Source organism: Sparus aurata, chromosome 12 (assembly GCF_900880675.1).
Source record: "Sparus aurata chromosome 12, fSpaAur1.1, whole genome shotgun sequence".
Classification (NCBI taxonomy): Eukaryota; Metazoa; Chordata; class Actinopteri; order Spariformes; family Sparidae; genus Sparus; species Sparus aurata.
The window spans coordinates 21,074,042-21,095,861 of record NC_044198.1 but is presented as its reverse complement, the minus strand read 5'-3'; the positions used below and the strand labels follow the sequence as shown (position 1 = coordinate 21,095,861).

Sequence of the window (21,820 nt, the reverse complement as noted above, 5' to 3'; positions counted from 1 at the left end):
CATTTGTGTTTTCCATTGGGAAACATGCTTTTACATGCTGCAACAATCTGGACTCTTTGTCAGTTTGGACTGACTCCTGCAGAGCATGAATCAGCTGGAAGAAAATGTAATGTGAAAGTTTGATAACCACCATGAATGCTTGTGCTTTTCTTGAGTATTTTCATTGTATATATAGACAGAAAATGTTACTTTGACTCCACTACACTTATCTGACAGCTATAAATCCACATTGCTTTTAAAAAAAAGAAGTACAAAAACAACATGCAACAATATAAAATTAGCTCCACATCAGCCAAATATTACAAAAAATGCTGCTTACATACAAATGCATCACGTGATCAAGAGTGAAAATATAACACAAAACAGTTAAAACACTGAGTAGCATTTTACATGCAGAACTTTAACTTTCAACTGTGTATTTCTGCATTGTTGTATTGCCACTTTTCAAAGTGAAGTATCTGAGCACTTTCTCCACCACCAGTTATATTTTGGTTTTCTATACATGACCAGCAGATGGCATGAGTTGACATGCTCCTCTGATAACCACATTAATATATATTAACATGTGACCGGACACCTAAACATTCACTCTTTGTAAGTTAACCTTCTTTCACCTTTCTATTCCTAAAAGTACCTATCTATGGTCAGCTCCTAATCATGCACTTAGACATTACATAATAGTAAAGTTATGTTTATCAGCCTCTCTGCTTCTCTCATACCTTTCCCATGATTTAATCTGGATGTGAGAAACAGGCCACTCGTCCGGGAAAGGAAAAGAAAACATCTAAGAGAGAATATGAAAAAAGAGAAACAGTGTGCATGCTGTGCAAAAACATCCAGTCGTGAAAGAATGTGTTAAACTGCAGCACTTCAAGTCAATTGTTAAAGAGGAACTGTGCAGAGAGAACCAGAAACCCACATGTAGTCTTATCTGTTAGTTTTGTATCTAATGTTTCACACATTAACATCCTGCGAGCTGAAGCGTCACCACAGTGCGTTTGAATGGGTTGAGGTGCGCAACCTGCTCTCTTTTGTTATTTTCATTTATGTAAGTTAACGACGGTGAGGTGCTCTTTTATTTTCTTTGTTTAAAGAGAGATCAGCAGGAAATGAAAAGCAAAATTATGTCGGAATTAAGCTACTGAGCAAAAGTTAGTGGGTGAGCCTTTGTGACGATAGAGAGTACAGGTGGGTGGTGGCATCATGTCATCAACTTTAGTTTGAAAGTATCAAGTGTGTCGCACATCTTACAGCCCTGATCTCTGGAGAGTGTGGTCGGAGGTTTGCAGCCGCAGCCAGCAGTGATGTCAGGCTGTACTCACAACATCCAGGATTACTCTGATACATCACAACACTTCTTACCGCTGTGCAAGTGTGCTTTCAAGATCAGAGCAACTGTGTAAGTAATAGACAGTGTGACTGGTTTGCAACGATAGCATAAATAATAAATATGTTATTTATTCTAGGATACTTACTTATATGTTATTTCTTATTTATTATATGCATGCTTTACAACGTTTCTGTGTACTTTATATTATAAGCTATATGCTGGGCCTTATATGATGGTATACACATTTCCCCATACACTACATTTTATATTCCATATTGAACTATATTATCTTACTTGAATATTAAGTTCATATTGTTTTATTGTACTATGCTTTATTGTATTTCTGTATTAATACAGATGGACAGTCACATTCCTTAGTTTTATATGTTATTCTTGTGTACGCTGTTACAGTATCACGTTACTCTACATGTGCTCTGATCACTTTGCTGTTTCTGATCACACCACTCTGACGTGTTCCTTTTGTGTTTTGTTGTTATTTTATGTTTGCCCTGCACGCCTGCCCCATCTCACATAATTTCTCATAAATACCAGGACGACATTTCAAATTATTTGCTTAAAAGCTGCAACAGTTTGGATGTTTTTAAAGGTCCTATTTGTAAGAGAGTTCGGAATGAGACTTAACAATCAACTTTTCCTACAAATAGCTCCTTTAACACAAAAAAACATTCTTATCAGCATACTATATCCCAAACAAAACAGAGTCAAAAGCCTCCCTGTAATATAGAATAAATGACTTATATGAATACTAATTATTTGCACATTTAAAAGAGTGTAAGTCTTAAAGGCTTTAGGATATTCAGAAATATATCATAATACTGCTACTTTATTTAATTACATTTTAAACTCTTAATTAACAAAGTTTGAAAATGAATATCATCAAGCATGTACAGAAATAATCTAGAAATATATAAAAGATGGGAGTATTTTAAATACCAAAGCAGTTCTATTGTAACATTTAAGAAACATTAACAAGAAACACAAAACATGTTACATAACTGAGAATTTAAATGAGGATAGTGGAAAATCAGTTTCACGTCTTTCAAAGGGCCTTATTGAAGCAGATTTGTCTCTCTGGTAACTTATTTAAAGCACGCTGAGCAAAAATAGACGAAGACAAAAGTTGTATGGAAAGCTTTCTTCTGTCAAACCTCTCGTATTTTGCAAGTTATTTGGGGGTTATGAATGCACAAAATTGATGTTCAGACGGGGATCAGCCTCACATTCCTCCCCAGATCCTTCCCCTAGTTTTCATTTTTTCACACAGATAACATTAATTTTCTGCATCCTGTTTTGTTTCTGCTCATTCTCATGCAATAAGTCTTGATGAAACAAGAAACATCTGAAGCCCTCGGTGTGAAAAAAAGGATGTTAGGAAAGGAGGCATCAAAACGGGGGGGAAACAAAACTATTGAGACTCGTCCCAGAACAGCGTACTGAGAGGAAAAGGAAGTGAAAAAGTAGGGAGCTCATGACTGGCTAGACCTCTTTTCGGCTGATCTAGACGTTTTCTGGGGTGACTGTCTCTACACCCTCAAATATATATAAGCTCCATTTTTATTTGTTTTTCCAGATTTTATACACAATAAATAAAACAAACAGACACTGACTTATGTGACTAAACACTCCTTAAACATGATTCATCATATCCAATTTCCACATGGTGGTGATTCATGTTTTATTTCTAATCTAGCATCGCCTTGAGCTCGCAAATAAATTCCCAAAACCTTCAGAGGCTCGAAGGCGGAATAAAGTGTGACTGTGTGCTGAGTGTCTTTGCAGTTTTTGAACAGGAAGACCCAGTTTCCTCTCTCTCTCTGGCCGTGCTCCTAACTTAGACTGAACGTCAGGAAGCTCCGACGCTGTGAGATTCCAAGGCGTAATTTAGGGCCGGGCTATAAACATCCGCTGTGTGTGATCCATAGATGATCACCATATGACTGTGCCGCCATCCGGAGATAACACTTTAATGGGATTAGCTTTCAAAAGGTGTTTAAATAAAGACTGAGATGGAGTAGATTTATGTGAAGCCCTTTAATGTGGTTTTTTTTTTTAAGCAGTTTTTTTAATGGCAAAACAGAACATTAATCTTCAAAAACATGAAATTACATCTTGAGAATAGTTTAAAAAATAAAATGCAGTTCTTTTCTTCTGTGTGCCAGATGCCACAGCTGTCTCCACATCTTCTTCCCTCTGTGAAAAAAGGTGCAGATCTCTTTATTCTTTTCATACAACATTAGATGTTGCTCACAGTTAAAGGCTGTAAACGTCGTGGACTCTCACCTTCACACTACAGCACAGGAGCGCGGCTCTCTGAAGGGGTTGCTGCCTGTCGGGACTCCCACCAGCAGGGCGTCTTTGCCTGCGTTCTGCTGACAGTACTGCTGGAGCTCTGCGGCCGCCTGCGACACCTGTAAACACAGACACGGACATATGTGTTTAGATGGTACCACTTTGTGATGATTCAGGTTTTAACAATGGTTTATAAGCATCTAATGATGCCTTGGGCTAATTAATCTTTACTAATGCGTTACAGATCAGCTCTAAGCCGTGTTCATATGAATAACTTTTGGGTTGCAAGGTTTGTCCATCCACTTTTCTCTTCTCATACATGCTGTGTTTTAAGTCAGTTATTTAATCAATAAGGTACAAACCTCTGGCCTAAAAGTTCATCGCAAGTTCGATGCATGAGGATGATTTTCCACAACCTGGCAACTCAAAAGATGTCCTTATTAATGGTTTGTAAATTATCTGTAAAGTATTAGTAAGTGCTTCATGCTCAATGCCAGAACACCCGTTTTGAATGGTGCTTTGTCAGAAAATGTTTTACAGGTTCAGTTCATGGTTATCAACATCACTGTGGATGAGCCATGTTGGCCAAAAGGTTCATTGTCAGTCGCTGTACCTTGGCCAGTTGTTAAATTAATCTTTAAAACAACAATCCAATAAGCAAAAACAAAAACACATCTAAAAGGCAGCTGTGGAAGGCTAAAAATCTTAAAGGAGTAAACCGAGCAACATGAAACGAAGGAAAACAAGTACACAGAAGACACAGAAAACCATTCAGACGGCTGAATTTAAAAGGACAAGAGACAGCATTTTTATACAAACATTACATTCACATTTTCACACAAGTAGTCTGTTAATATTTAGACTGTGACCAGTGTTTAACCACTAATATCCCAAATTCAAATGTATTATAGTGTGTTTGGGGAAGAGTAGACACAGACATGTTCACACCATCCTCTAAGTTCACAACATAACTGTTTAAACTAAATGTATTTGAATAATGTTATTGGCTTATAAATGATATTCTAAATTAGAGTATTAAAAAAAAGTATTAAATGCCCATGATATAACAAGACAAGCAGTTAACCAATAAAAACATAAAACACAAGGAAATTACTTTATTGTAATTTCATTTGACTCTAATACAGTAGTGCTTTCTCTTTGGTTATAATTATTTATTAAAGTAAAGTTAAACGGATCAAGATAAACTCATTGGTAAACTCTGAACTTTTTCTTTCCGCTGGTTTATTTCTTTTCTTTACCTTGATTCTTTCCACGCTGGCCTCAAGCTTCAGTTGTTCCACCAGCCGTCGCATGTTGGATAAATTGGAATTAGAGCTCATGGTGGTGGAAATTGTTTGGGGAGATTTAAATTAAAAAATCCTTGTGTTTGAAAAAGGAAAAGTCCCTTCAGTGTTTCAGCACAGCAGTTGACTCCACTAATGGACAGCGGTGGGCTCGCCAGGAAGGAGAGTGGACGGGTTTCATTCCAAATCACCTTAGTCCACTTCACTAAAGAAACAAGGAGGGATAGGAGCACACTGACTTCCACATGTACTCGACAGACACACTTTAAGTTGTATTAGTCTAGTATTTTTAAATGTTATTCAGCAGACTACAACATTTATATACAGAGCATCAACCTGCCAAAAATATTTAGACAATTTCGTTATTGAAAAACTCTCTTTTTTTTGCTCAGTGCAAAGATACAGCTTCCTTATATGTAACTCAAACTTTAAACTGCCCCACAGGTACAGAAGGGGGAGGCATACATATAGAGAATGAAAATCAAAATTAGTTAGATGTCCCAATATCTCGTACTAATTTTGTGTGGTGTATACGGGATGTGAAGAGGTGGGGAGTCAAAATGGAAAATGTGGAGGAAGGAAGTGGTGAAAGGACAAAGTAGCGGGGTGGAAGGAAAAGGAAGTGAAGAAAGGAGCGACACAGGAGGTACAAAAGGAGAAAAATGACAGATAGAGAGGTAGAAGAAGAGAAAAGCTTTTCATGTAGATTTTTATACAGATTTAAAGATTCCCACTCTCCTGTTTGATTGTTGATGTTTGACGTTTTAGGCATTTTATTATGTTGGGATTTTGTATGACTGCTAGCTTGGCCTGGTCTTTTTGTCGTAAAAGACATCTTGATCTCATTGGGTCTTAAATAGAAGAAATAATAAATAATACAAATGTACAGAGAAACGGTTGAATATGGCAGCCGATATGAAAAATATATATATAAAGATAGATTTAGGTGTATAAAAAAGTAAAATAATAAATGGGACAGCACATAATGCGGCTCTGCGCATGCGCGTGTGTGTGCTGCCGGAAACTGCTGTGAGCCGTCGTGCTGCAGCTGAACTGGAGAGCACTAGCATACGAGCTGTCACATGGCTAATGAACTACAACGCCGTCTTCTCGTGTCCTCATTGGTCCGCAGGTGATTACCAGGATTGGCTGTAAGTAGCTTTAGCAGAAAAGGTAAACACGACGGTGAAAGTAGGAGAAGCAAACCGTGGAAACATGAGCTAAAAAACAAAACAACACTTGGAGCTGTCAAACCTGCAGGACTCTTCGTTTTTGAAGTGTGTGTGTGAGACTTCAGCAGACATGGTGGAGGTGTTCACCGGCCGGACTCTCCTCAATAAAGACGGGGACTTCGTCGACCCCGAGGAGGCGCTGAGGAACAAGGTGGTGGGGATCTACTTCTCGGCTGGATGGTGTCCGCCGTGTCGAGACTTCACACCCATCCTGTGCGACTTCTACACGGAGCTGGTGGACGAGGGTGAACCTCCGGCTCAGTTTGAGATCGTGTTCGTCTCCTCCGACAAGTCGTCTGATGACATGGTCGAGTACTATCACGACATGCACGGAGACTGGCTGGCTCTGCCCTGGACGGACGATTATAAACAGTAAGTGAAAAGTCAATGGAAGTTTGGTTATTGGACTGAATACTTCCTGAATGTACTCACAACATTTCTAGGCTGTGTAAAGTATGTCAAAAACACAATTAGCTTGAACTGGTGGTGCTTTATTTGTCTTTTTATCTTATTAGGATTTAACACTATTGTCTATACAGCCTATTAGGCTCTGCTCCAGCTTATGTAAAGGGGTCACCCTCTTCTCAGGGATTAATGCAGGTTCAAGTGCAGAGCAGACACATTTTCTCCAACAGCTGAGAGTGAAACTGATTTCAAGGCTGATCTTTCAGTTATAATTTTATACGTTGTTAATCCTATTCTATAAATAATTATGGTAATTATATATTTTTTGTCTCTGAATGCCATGTTAGAATGAATTTTGGTCTCTTCTGTTAATATGTGTCATACATGTGTTATGTTGTTTATAACAGAATCAAAAATAAAATGTTAGGAGCGTATGTTTGTCCTCTTGTGTACAAACCTTCACCGGGTCAAGCTCTAGTGGCGGAGAAAGTGCTGTTGTCCTTCCTTTACTTTGGTAAAAGTATCAATATGACAATAAAAACCCTGCTGTGTTAGCCACCAATCGGCTTTATAGTAACAAATAAAAATGTCAGAAATGTTTGAAAATGTCCATTCCAGTTTTACATCTTCATATCTCTCCCCAAATATTCAGTTTGAGTCGAATTTAGAGGCAAAAGTTAACATATTTGATGCTGAAACCAGATAATATGAATATTTATGTTTGAAACGTAATAATTTTCTTTCACTGTCGTTGATTAATCTACCCATTATTTCAGTTTATCTTTATGACATATGCAGTATTCTGATATTGTCGCTGTTTAGGGGGAACCTATTTTTTTAGGTTAGGTTCGTATGCATATTGTATTTCACTGTGTAGTTAGAATATAACTACCGTGAAATATGAATCTGCGAAATGTAGCAAAGTAGAAGTACAAAAGGCACAATACACGGGAATATGAAAGTCAAATTAAAGGACAAGTTCACGAAATAATAATTATTCCGTTATTACATGTATCTATTGGCCTGCTGCTAATGGAAAGGCGAGGGGAAGTTTCATAGTCAAGGAAACATTTCTGATATGTGAGAATATGTTGGTCGTCTTTGTCATATGTGATAATAAACAGATTAAATTTTTGGTTTGGACTGATGGTTGTATACAAGTGGTTGCCATTTTGTTGTGCTACCCCGGATTTTAAAATCTGACAAGTAACTCCATAATGGTAGTGAAGCATGCTGTCCCTCACAAATGTAGTACAGAAGTTGAATACAATTGAAATGATTAAAGTACAAACATTGTGTGTGACTAAATGTAATTAAGCTTCCACCACTGTCAAACATATCATTTGGAAGCTGAGTAAGCAAAGCGACAGTTATGACAGGCGTCTTTTTGTATTGAGTCTCGCTTTTTATCCCTCTTTTTTTCTGTCTTAGTGAGTTGAGGCAGCGCTACAAGATCACAGCTGTGCCCAAACTGGTGATTGTGAAGGAGAACGGCGACGTGATCACAGACAAGGGCAGGAAACAGATCAGAGACCGAGGCCTGGCCTGCTTCAGGTCCTGGCTGGACGCTGCGGAGATCTTCCAGAACTTTAAGGGTTAGAAACACAACGCTAACAAGGACGACACGGAGGGAAATGTCAACCTGTCTATTGACTGGGGCTCCTGCAGCCACGTTAGAGAGCTGAACAAAACCAGAGTTAAATGTTTCTACCTTCACTTTAAGTTCAATGTTTCCCAACCTGGCGATAAAGACCAAATTATGTTATTGTTGCACAAAATTCTGACTTTTGCTTTTTCCTGTCAAATCCTTGATAATTTTAAATTCTTCATAGTCAAAAAACCTTCAAATGAAATAATCTGACACGGAAAAGTCTAACTTTGGTTGAATTGCTCACAAGTCATCCTATGATGAGCGGTTTGTTACTACATATTGATTGTTTTGAAGGGGCAATCCGTAAGACTTTTAGCTGAAAATTGACCTGTATTATCAACAGAATGTGATTAAATAGCGATTTTCTATATTATCATGTTGGAGATGGCATGCTATCCTGCTAGCCCTGGCTGCCGCAGTCCAAAGCTCAAGTGTGCTGGTGGTCCCCTTGTCCACAAGCTCCCAGTCTAAACCGCTGGCTGCACGGCTAACTGAGCTAACGAGCTAATTCTTACACATCGCACCTTTTAAACTGGATGGGAAATGCTGCTTTTTCTTGCTGACTTTTACCAAACATTCTATGCATTTAAGACAAACCTCAGGTGTGTCTGTTTAGTCGTAGTGTCTGAAGTTTGTCTCTCTATTTAAAAAAAATGCATTTGTCGATGTTGTAGGCTAATGCACCAAACAGCTAAACTGTGACCATGTTAAGTAGATAACTGCTTTCCAGAGAGCTTGCTTTTGTATATTAAAGGTTGGACTTGTAGTTCTACTACTTCGAGCTGCTTTTATATTTTTGTATGTTGTTTTTTAATGAGTTGTTCAGAGAGTTATTATTAAAAAAAAAAATCCAAATCTGACTTTCTTTGGTCACAGAAATGTTGTCTTCCTTTGTTTTATCTCACATGTATAACACGGTGTCAGTGAGCCTCTGTATGTTTGAACAAACAGAGTGATTCCCTCTCGTCTCATTAAGATGCACAAAGCCCACAGGACATTGTTTCCAACATGCTGGCACAATCACATCCTTGCTTCTAATTGCCTCGTTCCCCCTTGTGCACACTGACACCGCTCTTATCACTTTGTACATAAAACATCCATCCAGCAGGCAGTGATGACATTATGATGAGCGTGTACAGGTGGATCTCTCCACGTCTCTCTGCTTTGTTGTATTAAATGCTGCAAGTCTTCAAAGTAACACCTTGTCACGGCAGGTAACGCCCGCAGGCTTCACTCAGGAATAATTCAAGCCGGGGATGATGGTTCTCCTCAGGTTGGATCAGGTGTGTTTATGCGGTCCTTCATCGCAGGAAGGTCTCTGAGGTGTTCCTGGATCTCACAGTACATCCGAACAAAATGATGCAACTCCTCAAAGACAAAAACCAAAAGCACAACACTCAAATTAGCATGACGAAGACAAACGTACTGATATACTGAGAGTCACAGGAGAAACTTTATTGATCTACTTTTTCCTCTGGTTCACCTTTGTGGAAGTTGCAGTTCCATTCTCAACCACATGGGGTCACTATTTTGCCATATTTGTGACATGGCGTGTAGATATTGGACAGTCTCCACACTCACTTTATATTTTACTTGAATGGCACATTGTATAAATCCACTTCCCAAACTGATACCAAATCCCCTTAAGTGAACAACTTCCTAAACAAAGTGTCACTGCTTGCCTTGCTCAGATCCAATGCTTTTATTTGCACTAAATTGTCCCCTGTTTTTTGTTGTACTGTTGTTGTTATGTGCGGTGTCCTTGAGTGCTTTGAAAGGCACCTTCAAATAAAATGCATTATTATTATTATTATTATTATCATCATTATTATTATTATCAAGGGTCTAAGGACAGGATGTTGTTCACTGTATGTTGTTCACTGGATGCTGTCGAGCTACTTAAAGTTAATTTGATTTGTTTAATAAAGAGCACTTTCAAGCCAATAAACTAAACAAAAGACATATGCAGCAATTCATACAAAGTTTTTTTTAATTTGTTTTTAAAATTTCCCCCCAGTAGATGCATCCTGTGGGCCAAATTTAACCTTGTGGCGAGCCAACTTCGGCCTTCAAGCAGCCTTTGCAAATACCAGCATAATCAATTTAGAGGAAAATAGGTTGCGATTAAGCGTTCCGAGATGATTTTGTTTCTTGTCCCACGGTCCAGTCTAAAGCCTTCTCAATTCAAATGTGGAACCAGATAAAGAACCAGACAGCACAGGCCTTGCCACATTTCAAAACAATTATCACGTACATGGGTTTAATCAAAGCACACAGGTGGATTATATCATACGCGTTGTTATTTACATTAGCATCGTGTCAAAGGTAGAATTATGTTGGTGTCTGTGACTGATTTGTGAAGAAAAGGTGCCGGCGCTCTCTGCAATAGTCCAACAAGATCACCGGGAAGATAATCGGGGAGTGGCTGCTATATATTACACAAAAGGCTGTTGTTAACCTTTAAAGTAGCACTCAGGTGTTCCATAGGGAAATCCCTCAGTGTTTCTCTGCACAGCTGTGTCACTGAGAGAGGCTTCTCCTGAATCCACCGGAGCAGAACCAATGTGTCTTTCTCGTTGTTTCGCTGTTTGTTTCTTTGTTTGTTTGAGCTTTGCCGTGCCGATTTATGTGCAGTTTGTTGGAGGTTTTTGATTGGTTGACATTTTATAATTTCCAACATGTCAAGAACCGTCAAATAAAGGGGAAGAAAACGCATTCGAATAACAGATGAAGAAGGACAAAATGAAAATGGAAACAACAATAAACCTCCGCAATCAGTTCGATGAAGACACTGTCAAAAACGACACAACTGTCATGTTTGAAAAGGAGTAGGAAGAACTGTACAAAGTATACAAAGGAGAAGGAAGAAGTACTTCTAGAATGCTGTTTCCGTTCGCCTCTGATGACAGAAGAAAGTATTTGTGTCCTCGCACTCAGTCTCAGTTCAAGACTTGTATATACAAGCAGGACTTTGCCTGGAAGCATTCACTCACTGATAATGCACTTCACGGTCAAGTGAGAGGTGCAATATCATGTCCATCAGTTTAACTTCTGAAAAAAAAACAACATTTGGAAAGATCCCGGGTTTTTTCCATGAGGAAGGAGGAGTGGATGTGATTTACATTACAATTCAGAAATAGGTTATTGAATTTGACATAAATAATTATCAGAGCCCGACCACAACTGGAATCTTGGGGCCAGTGCTGATATCGAGATTAAGTGTGAGGGAACTTCCGATATTCATGTGTCGGCCCATGTACACGCGTTTTTCGCAGTGATCCCTTCAAACGAAATATGAAACAGAAGCAGGATATTTCACAACTTGACAATAAACGTTATATCCGTGCATTGAAACAGTTAACTTCAGTTAAAGTGTTAAAACGTTTCAATTGTTTTGGGAAAGAAATTTGGATAAACAAACCCACTTCATTTTCACGACTGAATAAAGTGTGTGGCGGACCCTGCCACCTTTTCTAGCTTCAAACTGTGTTCTGGGGACCTTCATTTCCTCTGAGAAAAGCTTTTTTATTCAGTCATGGAGATCCCAAATGTTTTTTGTTTATGTGTGGTCTTCATGTTGGCATATATTGGTCAACATATACACTGTTACCAATATATCTGTGATAGGCTAATATCAGCCAATAACACTGGCTAAACAGACATATCGGTCAGGCTCTAATTATTGTTATTATTTGTGGTATTTGAGTGTTTCTCTATACCTTAAATGTGTGTTTGGAGGGGATCTGTAATGCTCACATCCTGTGCACTCTCACCTCTCCATGCCCAATCTTTCCTCGTATCATCCGGCAGTCGGTCTATCTTATTACAGGCCTAACTAATTACATCATCCTAATGGGTGTACGGGTGTGTGTGACTCCATTATCATCTCAGCTTTAAGACCCTGCCAGTGTGTGGCATGATGTGAGGTCAAAGGTCAATATTTTCCCCCCCATTTTTTCTGGCCCTGTAGACTAACACACTGGATGTGGCTTGAGTGTTTTTACACAGTGGTATTGCTGTTTGAGTTGAGTGAAAGACTCGAGCACTTCTGTGTAGAAGTAATTAGGTAATTGAAAACATGCCGGCCAAAGCTCACAGAGGAATACTGTCACCACACAGTTACAGCTGACATCTACATGATTTTATCCACATGGTAGCTGCTGACTGCTCTGTTTTTCTCTATTAGCTTCCTGCCTGCTGCCTGATTGAGAGCCCGGTCTGTGCGGAGACCTCTCAGGTCGCTTTAAGATTAAGACGGATCTTTATGTCGACTTCACGTTTATAGGAGTCAGTCGGACTTCTTGTTGCCTTCGGAAATGAAAGGCAGTAGTGTTTCCTCCTCCTGTAACGGTGTCTTGAATTGAACTAACAAGGCTGTCTTTATGTGCGAGGCAGGGAGGAGGGGAGGGAGGAGAGGAGAGGAGAGCCGCTGGAGCCCGCATGAAGGAGCGCCGGTGTCAAGTTCACAATGGCAACAATCTGGACTTCCGTTCAAGACCTTCACAATAAGACGCGTGCTTGTTTGAGCGCTCTGCGTGACCATAAACATAAGAACTACAAGGCCTTTGTCTGTATGATAATGAGAGGTGGCAGGCCATCTTAGATAATATACTTAGTTATTTTACTTAATTAAAAATAGCAATATCACAGTGTAGCCTAGCCTAGTAATACCTTGCAATAGTAAATACACTTGTATCGGCTATGTTTATTGGTGTTTTTAATATAGGCTACACCGTCTTTTTTTGAGCATGCTACTATAAAGTGCTGTCCTGCACTGCACTATTCACCATTATATATTTCTTGTTCCTTGCTTTCAGGTCTTGATTTTTTTGGCCGTGAGAGCTTTATATTTCAATTGTAGGACATTTAATGATGTATAGTTTGTGATGCATGTTAATATCTTAAGCCTGTGGTACCCACAGACATAATTTCAAAATGCTAACTGTTTTCCGGGTTTTGGGACTTAAAACTACATAATCACTCCACTAGAGACACAGTTCTGAATTTATTGCATAATATGTATGCAGATAAATTACATGTTATGACTAAATTCTTTCTCATTTTCTTTTTGGGATAGTTGGAACATTTAAAAAAAATACATAGTTCAGTTCCAAAAATGTAGAAACTTTGAGGCACTTTCTAATTCTTGAATTACTGGATCTAGAGCACACATAAAGTGGGGATTCAGGAAAATACTTTATTTTCTTTAGAGAGTGTCAGATGAGAAGATTGACACCTGTCTCATGATACAAATGGCATAAATATATAAAGCTACTGCTGGCAACCGCTTAGCTTAACTTAGTTTATCTTAGCATATTAACTGAAGCAGCGGGAAACAGCTAACCTTGGCGTACTTCCTGGATTTCCCCTTGTTGCCTGGCAACCTCACCGAAGATCGAAATACGCCATCACCTAGCTAAACCCTGTTGAAACCGTCATTCTTTTGTTTTCACGCTTGTTCAATTCCCATATAAACAGGATATAGCCTATATGTTAGTCTGATATAAGTGAGGTTTGGAGGAGCTGGTGGCCTACGGAGTCAGGCTAGCTTTCCCCGTTTTCCAGGAACGTTATGACAGCTAACGCTAAGCTAAAGATAACTTCTTAACTCAGAACTTTTCTCTCAAGCAAGCAAACAAGTTTACCTTTAACTGTTAACTTTGGGTCATATTGAAACTGAAACCTACTTAAAGCAATGAATGTTTTTTGGTCAAAATCATCGTGAAGCAGGTTTGTAAGGTAGTTTAGTGGGCTTGTAAAAAAAAACCAAAACATTTTAACTGGATAAAACTGTGTTTTCGCTATTGTTACTAGATTCGGACCCAGTAACACGAAGCTTGTACTGTATTTATTGTGAAGGCATCATCCCTCATGTTCCGGTGTTACTCTGCCTGTCTCCGGCAGGCTTGACGCCACACGGCGGCACAAACGCTCACACCCGCTCCTGCACTCCGCAAGTGTCGGCATTGGACCGGTGGAGGGCTGCGGGACGGGACCGCAGCACCGGGACAAAACAAGACCTTCACTCAGGATGGACTGAAGCAACGACTGGGGGAGCAAGAGGTCAGTTGGGTGCCGGGTGAGAGGGCATGGTAACTACAGATATAGTCAGCTGACAGGCATAATGTAAAAAAAAAAATATGATAGCCACAACATCTTAACCGCGAATTTGTGTTGATCACTCGCACGCTGCTTACTGTTAACTTTAAGTTTGCTGCACTCATGAGACACATTCAGCTACTTTTCATGTGCAGTGTGATCAAATCAAGTCAGTTTCGCTTGCACGTTCACTATGAAAGCTGACAAACATGTGGCTGAGAATAACTTGTATGTCCTCATCCATCCTTGCAGCCGAGACAGACTTTTTCTGTCATATTTAATATAAATGAAACAGCCCTCAATTGCAAATACTATCAAAGAGCAGCCAGGTAATCAATCAGTCGGGCACTTTAAAGCGAAATCAAAAAGCAGGAATTAAAAAAGGAAACTAAACAAATACGCCCACCGTAATTTCAGTTATATAGAGCAGACCGAGATAACAGAATTACATGCACTCAGTGTAAGTGCGGGCTTCTTTTTTTTTTCACAGTGTTCCTCTGCATCTCGCTCACACAATCACAAACACACACACACACACACACACACACACACACGCATGCATACAGCACACAGCATACAGGGTGTGCTGGTGGGTTTTATCAGGGAAAATGGTTCTAATCCTGCTTAGTGCACTCACTAGCAGGCACCTAGCACCCAGAAATATTTGGTTTGCAAGCTGCCAGAGTTGTTTTGCTCATATTGGAAGAATGAGACGGGAGATTATGTGGGATTTGGGGTTGTTTAGCAAGCAGAGAAGAGAAAGACTTTGCAGAGTGTACACATATGCGGTATGCACTGGGTGAAATTACTGACATGCCTGTACCCTATATGAGTGATCCACTGGAATAATTGATGTGATACTTGATGACATATATGTGTCTTTCCGTGCCTGGAAGATAAAGTTGCCCCCTTTAGGTGCTCAATACATGTGTGGTTGTGTGTGAGTGTGTGTGTGTGTGTGTCCTACATGTGTGTTTAGAGCATGTCTGTGAGTGTGTGTCTGCAGCCTGGCAGACAGCATGTACTCTCATGTTTCACAGATCAGATAACAGGATCTCGCCGGACATTTTAATGGCACTGATGTAACGTCCCCTGCAGCGTATTGACATGCTACCTCTGATGATATTACAGTTGCCCTTGCTCGCTCAGATAATGTTGGTGTATGTAAAGCGTCGAATTAAAAGTAGAGCTTATGCACGGCAATCAAGTGTTATTGCCCCTAGGTTTAACTGTCATCATGTGAGACAATATTGACTTTAAACCGCAGGAGGTGGAGCTGTTTCAAATTGTTACAGAACTTGTCGTGATAAACACCAAACCACTTACTGTGTGCTTTTGCATGTGAAGTGGCTAGAGTTGAGAAACGTCTTCTGTTTGGCTGGGTAATAATTTCTGTGTGATAGTTTACCGTCCAGGGAGAAGAGGGAAGTAATGAGCTCTGGCCCTCACTGCTCTTGGCCCGTGGTTGTCGCCGCTTTCACAACTCACTTGCCAAACATTTCCGTACGATAGTTTCTCATTCAGTGGACATCTGTTGCAAGTGGCAAGAATTGCAAAAGTGATGATGCGCAATTATGATGGTGCGTTGCAGGTGATAGGCTGTGATGAACAGTGGCCTTTATGACAGACTCTGAGCCCAGATAAAAGGCAGATACTCCATAAAATGAATTGCACACAAACACACAATTAAAGGTCTTGATTTAAAAAAGAGGAATGAATGAAAGCATTAGTGTCTTACAAGGAGACAGTTCTATGAATTCTATTATACCAATGTCTCCACAACTGGGATTGGTAGCATGTCGTGCTAAAGCTTGATAAGGATGTTTTTACATTTCGGTGATATTTAAGGGGGTTTATGTAACAATTTACTTAATTTACAATTAACATGTATTAATCACTATTTTATTGGCCATACGTGAGCGGATTGTAACGTGGTGTGAAAAATGACACCCCCAGCATTTCTCTTGGTTGCATGTACGAGCCTGTGGAGGATTTGTTCAAGTTGTTTAATGCTGCTGGACCTTGGATTTTTTTGTGAAGAAATCCCAAACTACATATATCACCATCATCAACATGACCGTTGCAGCGTAACAGCGACACTCTCCCTGGACCTTCGTTGTAAGCTCACATTTTGGTTAGGTTTAGGCCCTGAAACGACTTTGGACAACATAGTTGGGGTTAAAATCACGGTGTAACATCTTTAACTTCTGTTACAAGTGATGTTGCTACCCTACATTAGTACTGTAAGTCAAAAGAACCACTCCACAAGATCATGTGCATACATAATACTTTTCAGTCAAGTAATACCAATCTCACATCCACTATTAGAGGCTTTCAGTTTCAGTTCGTCAATATAAAGATTAAATCTTTTCTGATATTATCACCTATTGATAATGTTCCACTTGTAAATTCACTGTCAGCAACTGAGAAGCCTGTGGCAGAGGGAGTGTCTTACCGAACACACCAAGGTTTATTGTATCGCACCATAATTAGGCAGAGATGAGCAGTGCCCTACTGGAATTGTGTTGTGGTTTTTCATTGTGTTTTACTGAATGAGGAGGTGCCCACCAATTTCCCCATTCTGGACAGACACAAATAGCACATTGTAGAATTGTGTGGTGTCTGGTGTTGTTGTATTGGTTAATGAAAGAGATCAATTTTGTTTTTTTGACTCCAACGGGCACTAAAATCAATGTTTGTGTGCCCCATTGTTCATTTTGGATAGAATCAGAGTCACTTGTTTATGATGGCTGACAGATACTTCTTGTGTCTTTATACAGCAACAAAGCACATCGCCCCATTCTCAATAAGAGCCAGACAGACACTCGATGTCCAAATAGGATACAGCAGCTGACATTTTGAGACAATTTGATATGCAATATACCAGTAAACACATGACATAAACAAGGACCCCTTAAGGGATTAGTTCACCCAAAAATGAAAATGATTTTTTTTCTAATCAGCTTTAAACCGTCCGTCTATGTTTAAACTTAAACTGTCATTGCAGACTGATAAAACAGAGATCATTTGTATACTAGGAAATATTTAGTAATGTTTAACCTGTCTTTGAATAACTTGTGCTGGGAATCTATTCTGGTCGTTTACTACTGTGTTATAGTTTTGTATTGTGTTTGTGCTCCACACCATGATTTAGTGATCAAGAGTGAATAAAAAGAAATCTGAATCTGTACCCCCCAGATTTGAATTACACCAGATGAGCGGTATGGAGCCATGTTGTGCCATGTCCTGGAAATCTGGGCTGTGTGTAATATTAAATTCTTCTCCACTTTTTAGTGGCAACAATCAGACAACTTCTGTTAATAATGTTATGTTGTAGTAAACACATAATAACACATTCTGACAAATCAAAATGCCTGATGTAACGGTAGGATAACCAGCTGATCCCATAGCTGAACTGCAAGACCAAAACAATGAGCTGAAAGACATTAAAATGTTCAGTAAAGAGTGTCACATATACAGCGGCAGTAGGGCTGCATTTAATGATTATACTCATTACGAATAAACTGCTTATAAATAGTCAGAAAAGCGTGAAAAATCTCCTCTATCCATCTCTGTTTCTATATTCTCTGCCGCTGCTATGACCCATTTTCCCCATGGGGCCCATTAATGTTTCATCTGATACAATCTAACCTAACTTCGAAGAAATGGGACACTTTGAGGACCAGCGGAGAGAAAGGGAGAGGGGGGGAGGAGGAGGAGGAGGGATGGCAGTGGATGAATGTTAACACGGGCCGCTTGTAGTGAAGTAGAGGAGTGTAATGTGGTGTTTTTTAAGGGCCTTCCAGATGGCACGTCGACAGGAAGGTTCCGGGGAAACCGGCCCCTAATGAATGGGAGGCAGAATCACCTGAGGGGACAGGAGACATCAAAGAAACCTTTCTCTGAGTCTCGCGCCTTCTTTTCCTCCCACATGCTCACTTTATACTGATTCTCTCCATTCTCTCCTCTCACCATGTATCTGATCTACCAGCTTAATAGTTCCCTCAAGTAATCCGTGGGCATGGTTGACGTTCTCACCAGTCTCCTTTTTTTTCTTTTTTTTTTTCCACGCTCATTTTCACATTTATCTTAATTAATCTCTCCTCTCCTCTCCTTGTTTCCTCCCAAGAGGACATTCCTCATTTTTACAGTCAGATAGCTGCAGGGCAAGTTCAGACAGAGCCGTCAGAGCAGACGAAGCCCTGACATTCACTGAGGCCAGCGTGCTCATAAAATGCATTAACATCCTTGACCTGTAACAAATACACAGCCCACTAGAGGCTGTAGGAAGACAGGAGAGGGAGACGAACGCAGACAGTATGGAGCAAAGTTTACACATGGATGGTTCTGTGGTTTATCTGGTTGTTTGCACTGATCACGGAGGCCACTTTCTGAGATAGATTTGATGTGTATGTGAGGAGGGGGTGCTGTTTGAAAGATTAATGCACCCAAGCGCTCTCATATAAACGTGTCTAGTTTTGGGATGGGTATTGGATGAGAAACCCTGAGTTTAAAGAACTTCTTTTTTTTTTTTTTGCATTTTATAGCTGATTTTCTCCAGATAAAATATAGTTTCCTTTAGGATTGCACAATATATATCCTACCAGTAAATTATTGGGCTGATACTTGGAGATCGAGCCAATAATATGAAGCCAAATTGCTTCCGGCATTCACACACTCTGATACAGTGGCTGGCTGTTTGCACCTTGAAAGTTGGTTTGCGATCAAGAGTGGAGGAAGTAGAAGAAGAAGAATATGGGATATTAATGTATGCATCATCGCTTATTACATTTAAGCCTTTCTTACGCTCAGGTGTGCATAAACTACAGATACCAAACTTCTTTCTAATATTCAAAAATGTGAAATCATCGGTTATCTTATTTGGTAGCGGCCATGAAAAGCAGGTAATTATTGGCAATTGGCTGAATATAATCCATGTTGTGCATTCCTATTTACATAACAAATTTTGCAAACCGTGATTATGAAAATGAAATGTACTTTGTGTCAGGCATCCATTGGTTTCCATTAATTACCATACCATCGAAACATCTGATCAGCCTCTCAAACTTTCTTCAGGTGTGTAATTCAACATTTATTACATCAAGGCTGTATTATGTTATTGTGCGGTAGTGTGGAGACTTTTAAATTCGAACTCACATGAAGCTCATCTCACTCATCATGCTCTCCGACTAGTGGAAACAGTTGTATAATGTCTCCAGCGGCTCTTCAAGAGTGAAGTGTGATGATGTCACCGGGGGTTATCTCAGCTTGGGGTTCAATGACGACTCACTCAAAACAAAAAGCCTGTGTGCAATCTGGTGGCCTGGAGTTTGAGAGACCTGGGTGTTTGTCAGTCAGGGATGGTCTAACAAAGAAACACTATTGGTCACATTATGTGAAACCAGGGGTTAATAATGATAGTAAAAAGAGTTCTGTTTAAACCCGCCCTACAAGAAAAGTGCCAAAGATAACACTGTTGTGATTTGGCTCTATATGCAGTAAATAAAACTCACTTGACTTAACTTGACTTAATGATGGTCCTGTCATAGATACCTACTGTGCAGGTTTTGATTTATAGCTCATCACATTCCTTTCATTGACAGCAACACAACAACACTAGATGGATGAATTGTGCCTTATTTATATTCCCAAAGGTACAATAGCTGTGTTCACTGTGGTAGAGGTGTGTTTCTGAAAATGAGAAAATAACAGAGGCTTTTTTTAAAAAACTTGCTTCACGTTGCATCATTCTCATGAGCTGCCGATGCTGAACAGTCCCCATGGTTGTCACTGCTGTTCTTATATGTAGTTTTTGAAAAGGCACACATCAACCTGCGCTGGCAACATGTTAAGGTTCCGTAGCGATGCCTTCAACTCTTAAAGGATAAGTTCAAACAAAAATCTGTCTCATCTGCTCACCGGCATGCTGACGTTGGGTAAAGTTTCACAGCCCACAGGACATTTCTGGAGCTTCATATCATTGTAGTGTTCTCCTAAACCACTGAAGTAGATGCAGACTCTAGACATCTTCATCCATCAGCATGGGTTTGAGTAAATAATGAGTTGTTTTTTTTTCTGTTTTAAAATAAGTCAATTTAATTTATGAAGCCCAAAAGCACTGTCGCTTTGCCTCAGTGGGCTTTACAGTCTGCGGACACCCTCTGTCCTCAGACTCTTTATTCAAGTAAGGAAATACGGTGTAATATAATGTAAGAGAATGCTGCAATGCTGTTTTACTGAGAAGCTCCAGAAATGTTTTGTGGACTTCAACACTTCACCTGACTTTCCACCTGAACTTGCCCTTTAACGCATAGTCAATAATCCTGCTTTAGCCTCTGCTGATCAGATTTTAACCATCCATTTGCTGGACCCTCAACTTTATTGAATGCAACGTTGAATCAATCCAACTGCTTTATATTCATTAAACTTGCAATGATTATGTAACTTTGGCAAAACTTGATACTAAGTGGATTTTAACTGTGATTGATTGTGCAACTCATGTAGCAAGTCTGTTTTTAGATTTGCATAACCTGCAGAAGTTATGGAAAACAATGGCTCTTGAGCATGAACCTGAAAACAGTCAGCGTTTAAGATTAGCTTAAGACTTGAAATCGAAGAGCCCCGACATGGCATCACACTGATGAGATCCTTTAAAGCAGATACACAGTTTCTCTTCTGTGGTTTTCTCCTCTCTTCTCTGCAATTTCTCTCAGACTCAGACACATACTCAAATCCTCTCAATTAATGCATCTGCAGAGTATTCCTGCCTTTGAAAAGAGCGTACACTGTATGGTCTCAGTGCATACATTATTCTTTCAGAGTGACCTGCTTGAGCTCGAATACATTAAATAGCAGCAGCGGGGAAAGAGAACCGGCTCTTTGGATCCGACAGCACGGCCGAGATGCCACATTTGTCATGATGAGAGGGTCACAAGGTTGCTTCTCAAATGCCTCAGACATTTAAAGGTCGGCCTGTGTAGGCTGTTGGACAGAGAGGAGCATACACACACGGATAACCTGTCAGCCATGTGTGATTTCTCCTGTACTAGTGTGACTGTCGACCAGTAACAGGACTGAGAAGAAGTCCACAAATGAGCCTTGCTCAGTACTCTCTTTTTTCTCATCCTCTTATTCCCTTCTGACTCATTTCAATATAGATAAACACAGCACTTTTAACAGGTGTTAAGAGGGAAACATTAATATTTTTGCTGCAAATGGAACAGTTACACACACACACACACACACACACACACACACACACACACACACATACAAATGACCTGTGGGCAGGAAGCAGCAGCAGGAGGTGGGGAAGTGATTTCAGAGGCTGAACCAGATGCTGCAGAGCTCAGCTTTGGGAACATCTCTGGTCACCCACAAGAACTAAATCATCCTCATTCTCCTCTCTCCTTTCCTCTCCTTTTGACAGCTTGATTATTTATTTCATCTCTCTGTGTTTGACCCTCTCCCACTCTCGTCGCAGCATCGC

The 21,820-nt window shown here is 39.9% G+C and overlaps 3 protein-coding genes across 5 annotated transcripts in view; 2 read left to right on the top strand and 1 right to left on the bottom strand.

Moving 5' to 3' along the window:
• Positions 1-3,363: 3,363 nt before the first annotated feature.
• On the bottom strand, positions 3,364-5,131 carry gng10 (guanine nucleotide binding protein (G protein), gamma 10). Its single transcript, XM_030436882.1, has 3 exons — positions 4,900-5,131; positions 3,632-3,759; positions 3,364-3,541 (listed from the first exon to the last, which is right to left on the bottom strand). The coding sequence occupies exons 1-2, from the start codon at positions 4,978-4,980 to the stop codon at positions 3,634-3,636; spliced, it is 207 nt and encodes a 68-aa protein (XP_030292742.1). The 5' UTR covers positions 4,981-5,131; the 3' UTR covers positions 3,364-3,541; positions 3,632-3,633.
• Positions 5,132-5,966: 835 nt separating this feature from the next.
• On the top strand, positions 5,967-9,092 carry nxnl2 (nucleoredoxin like 2). Its single transcript, XM_030436881.1, has 2 exons — positions 5,967-6,548; positions 8,013-9,092. Exons 1-2 carry the CDS (start codon positions 6,247-6,249, stop codon positions 8,179-8,181), a joined length of 471 nt encoding a protein of 156 aa, XP_030292741.1. The 5' UTR covers positions 5,967-6,246; the 3' UTR covers positions 8,182-9,092.
• Positions 9,093-13,609: 4,517 nt separating this feature from the next.
• The window catches only part of csgalnact1a (chondroitin sulfate N-acetylgalactosaminyltransferase 1a), a 33,487-nt gene continuing 25,276 nt past the window's right edge, over positions 13,610-21,820 (top strand). Inside the window, exons 1-2 of one of the 3 annotated variants that reach the window (XM_030435875.1) lie at positions 13,610-13,962; positions 14,191-14,295. The gene's annotated coding sequence lies outside the window, so the exon portion shown is untranslated. Of the gene's footprint in view, positions 13,963-14,091; positions 14,296-21,820 lie in introns of all 3 variants that reach the window. The other 2 variants (XM_030435873.1, XM_030435874.1) reach the window with 2 other exon arrangements.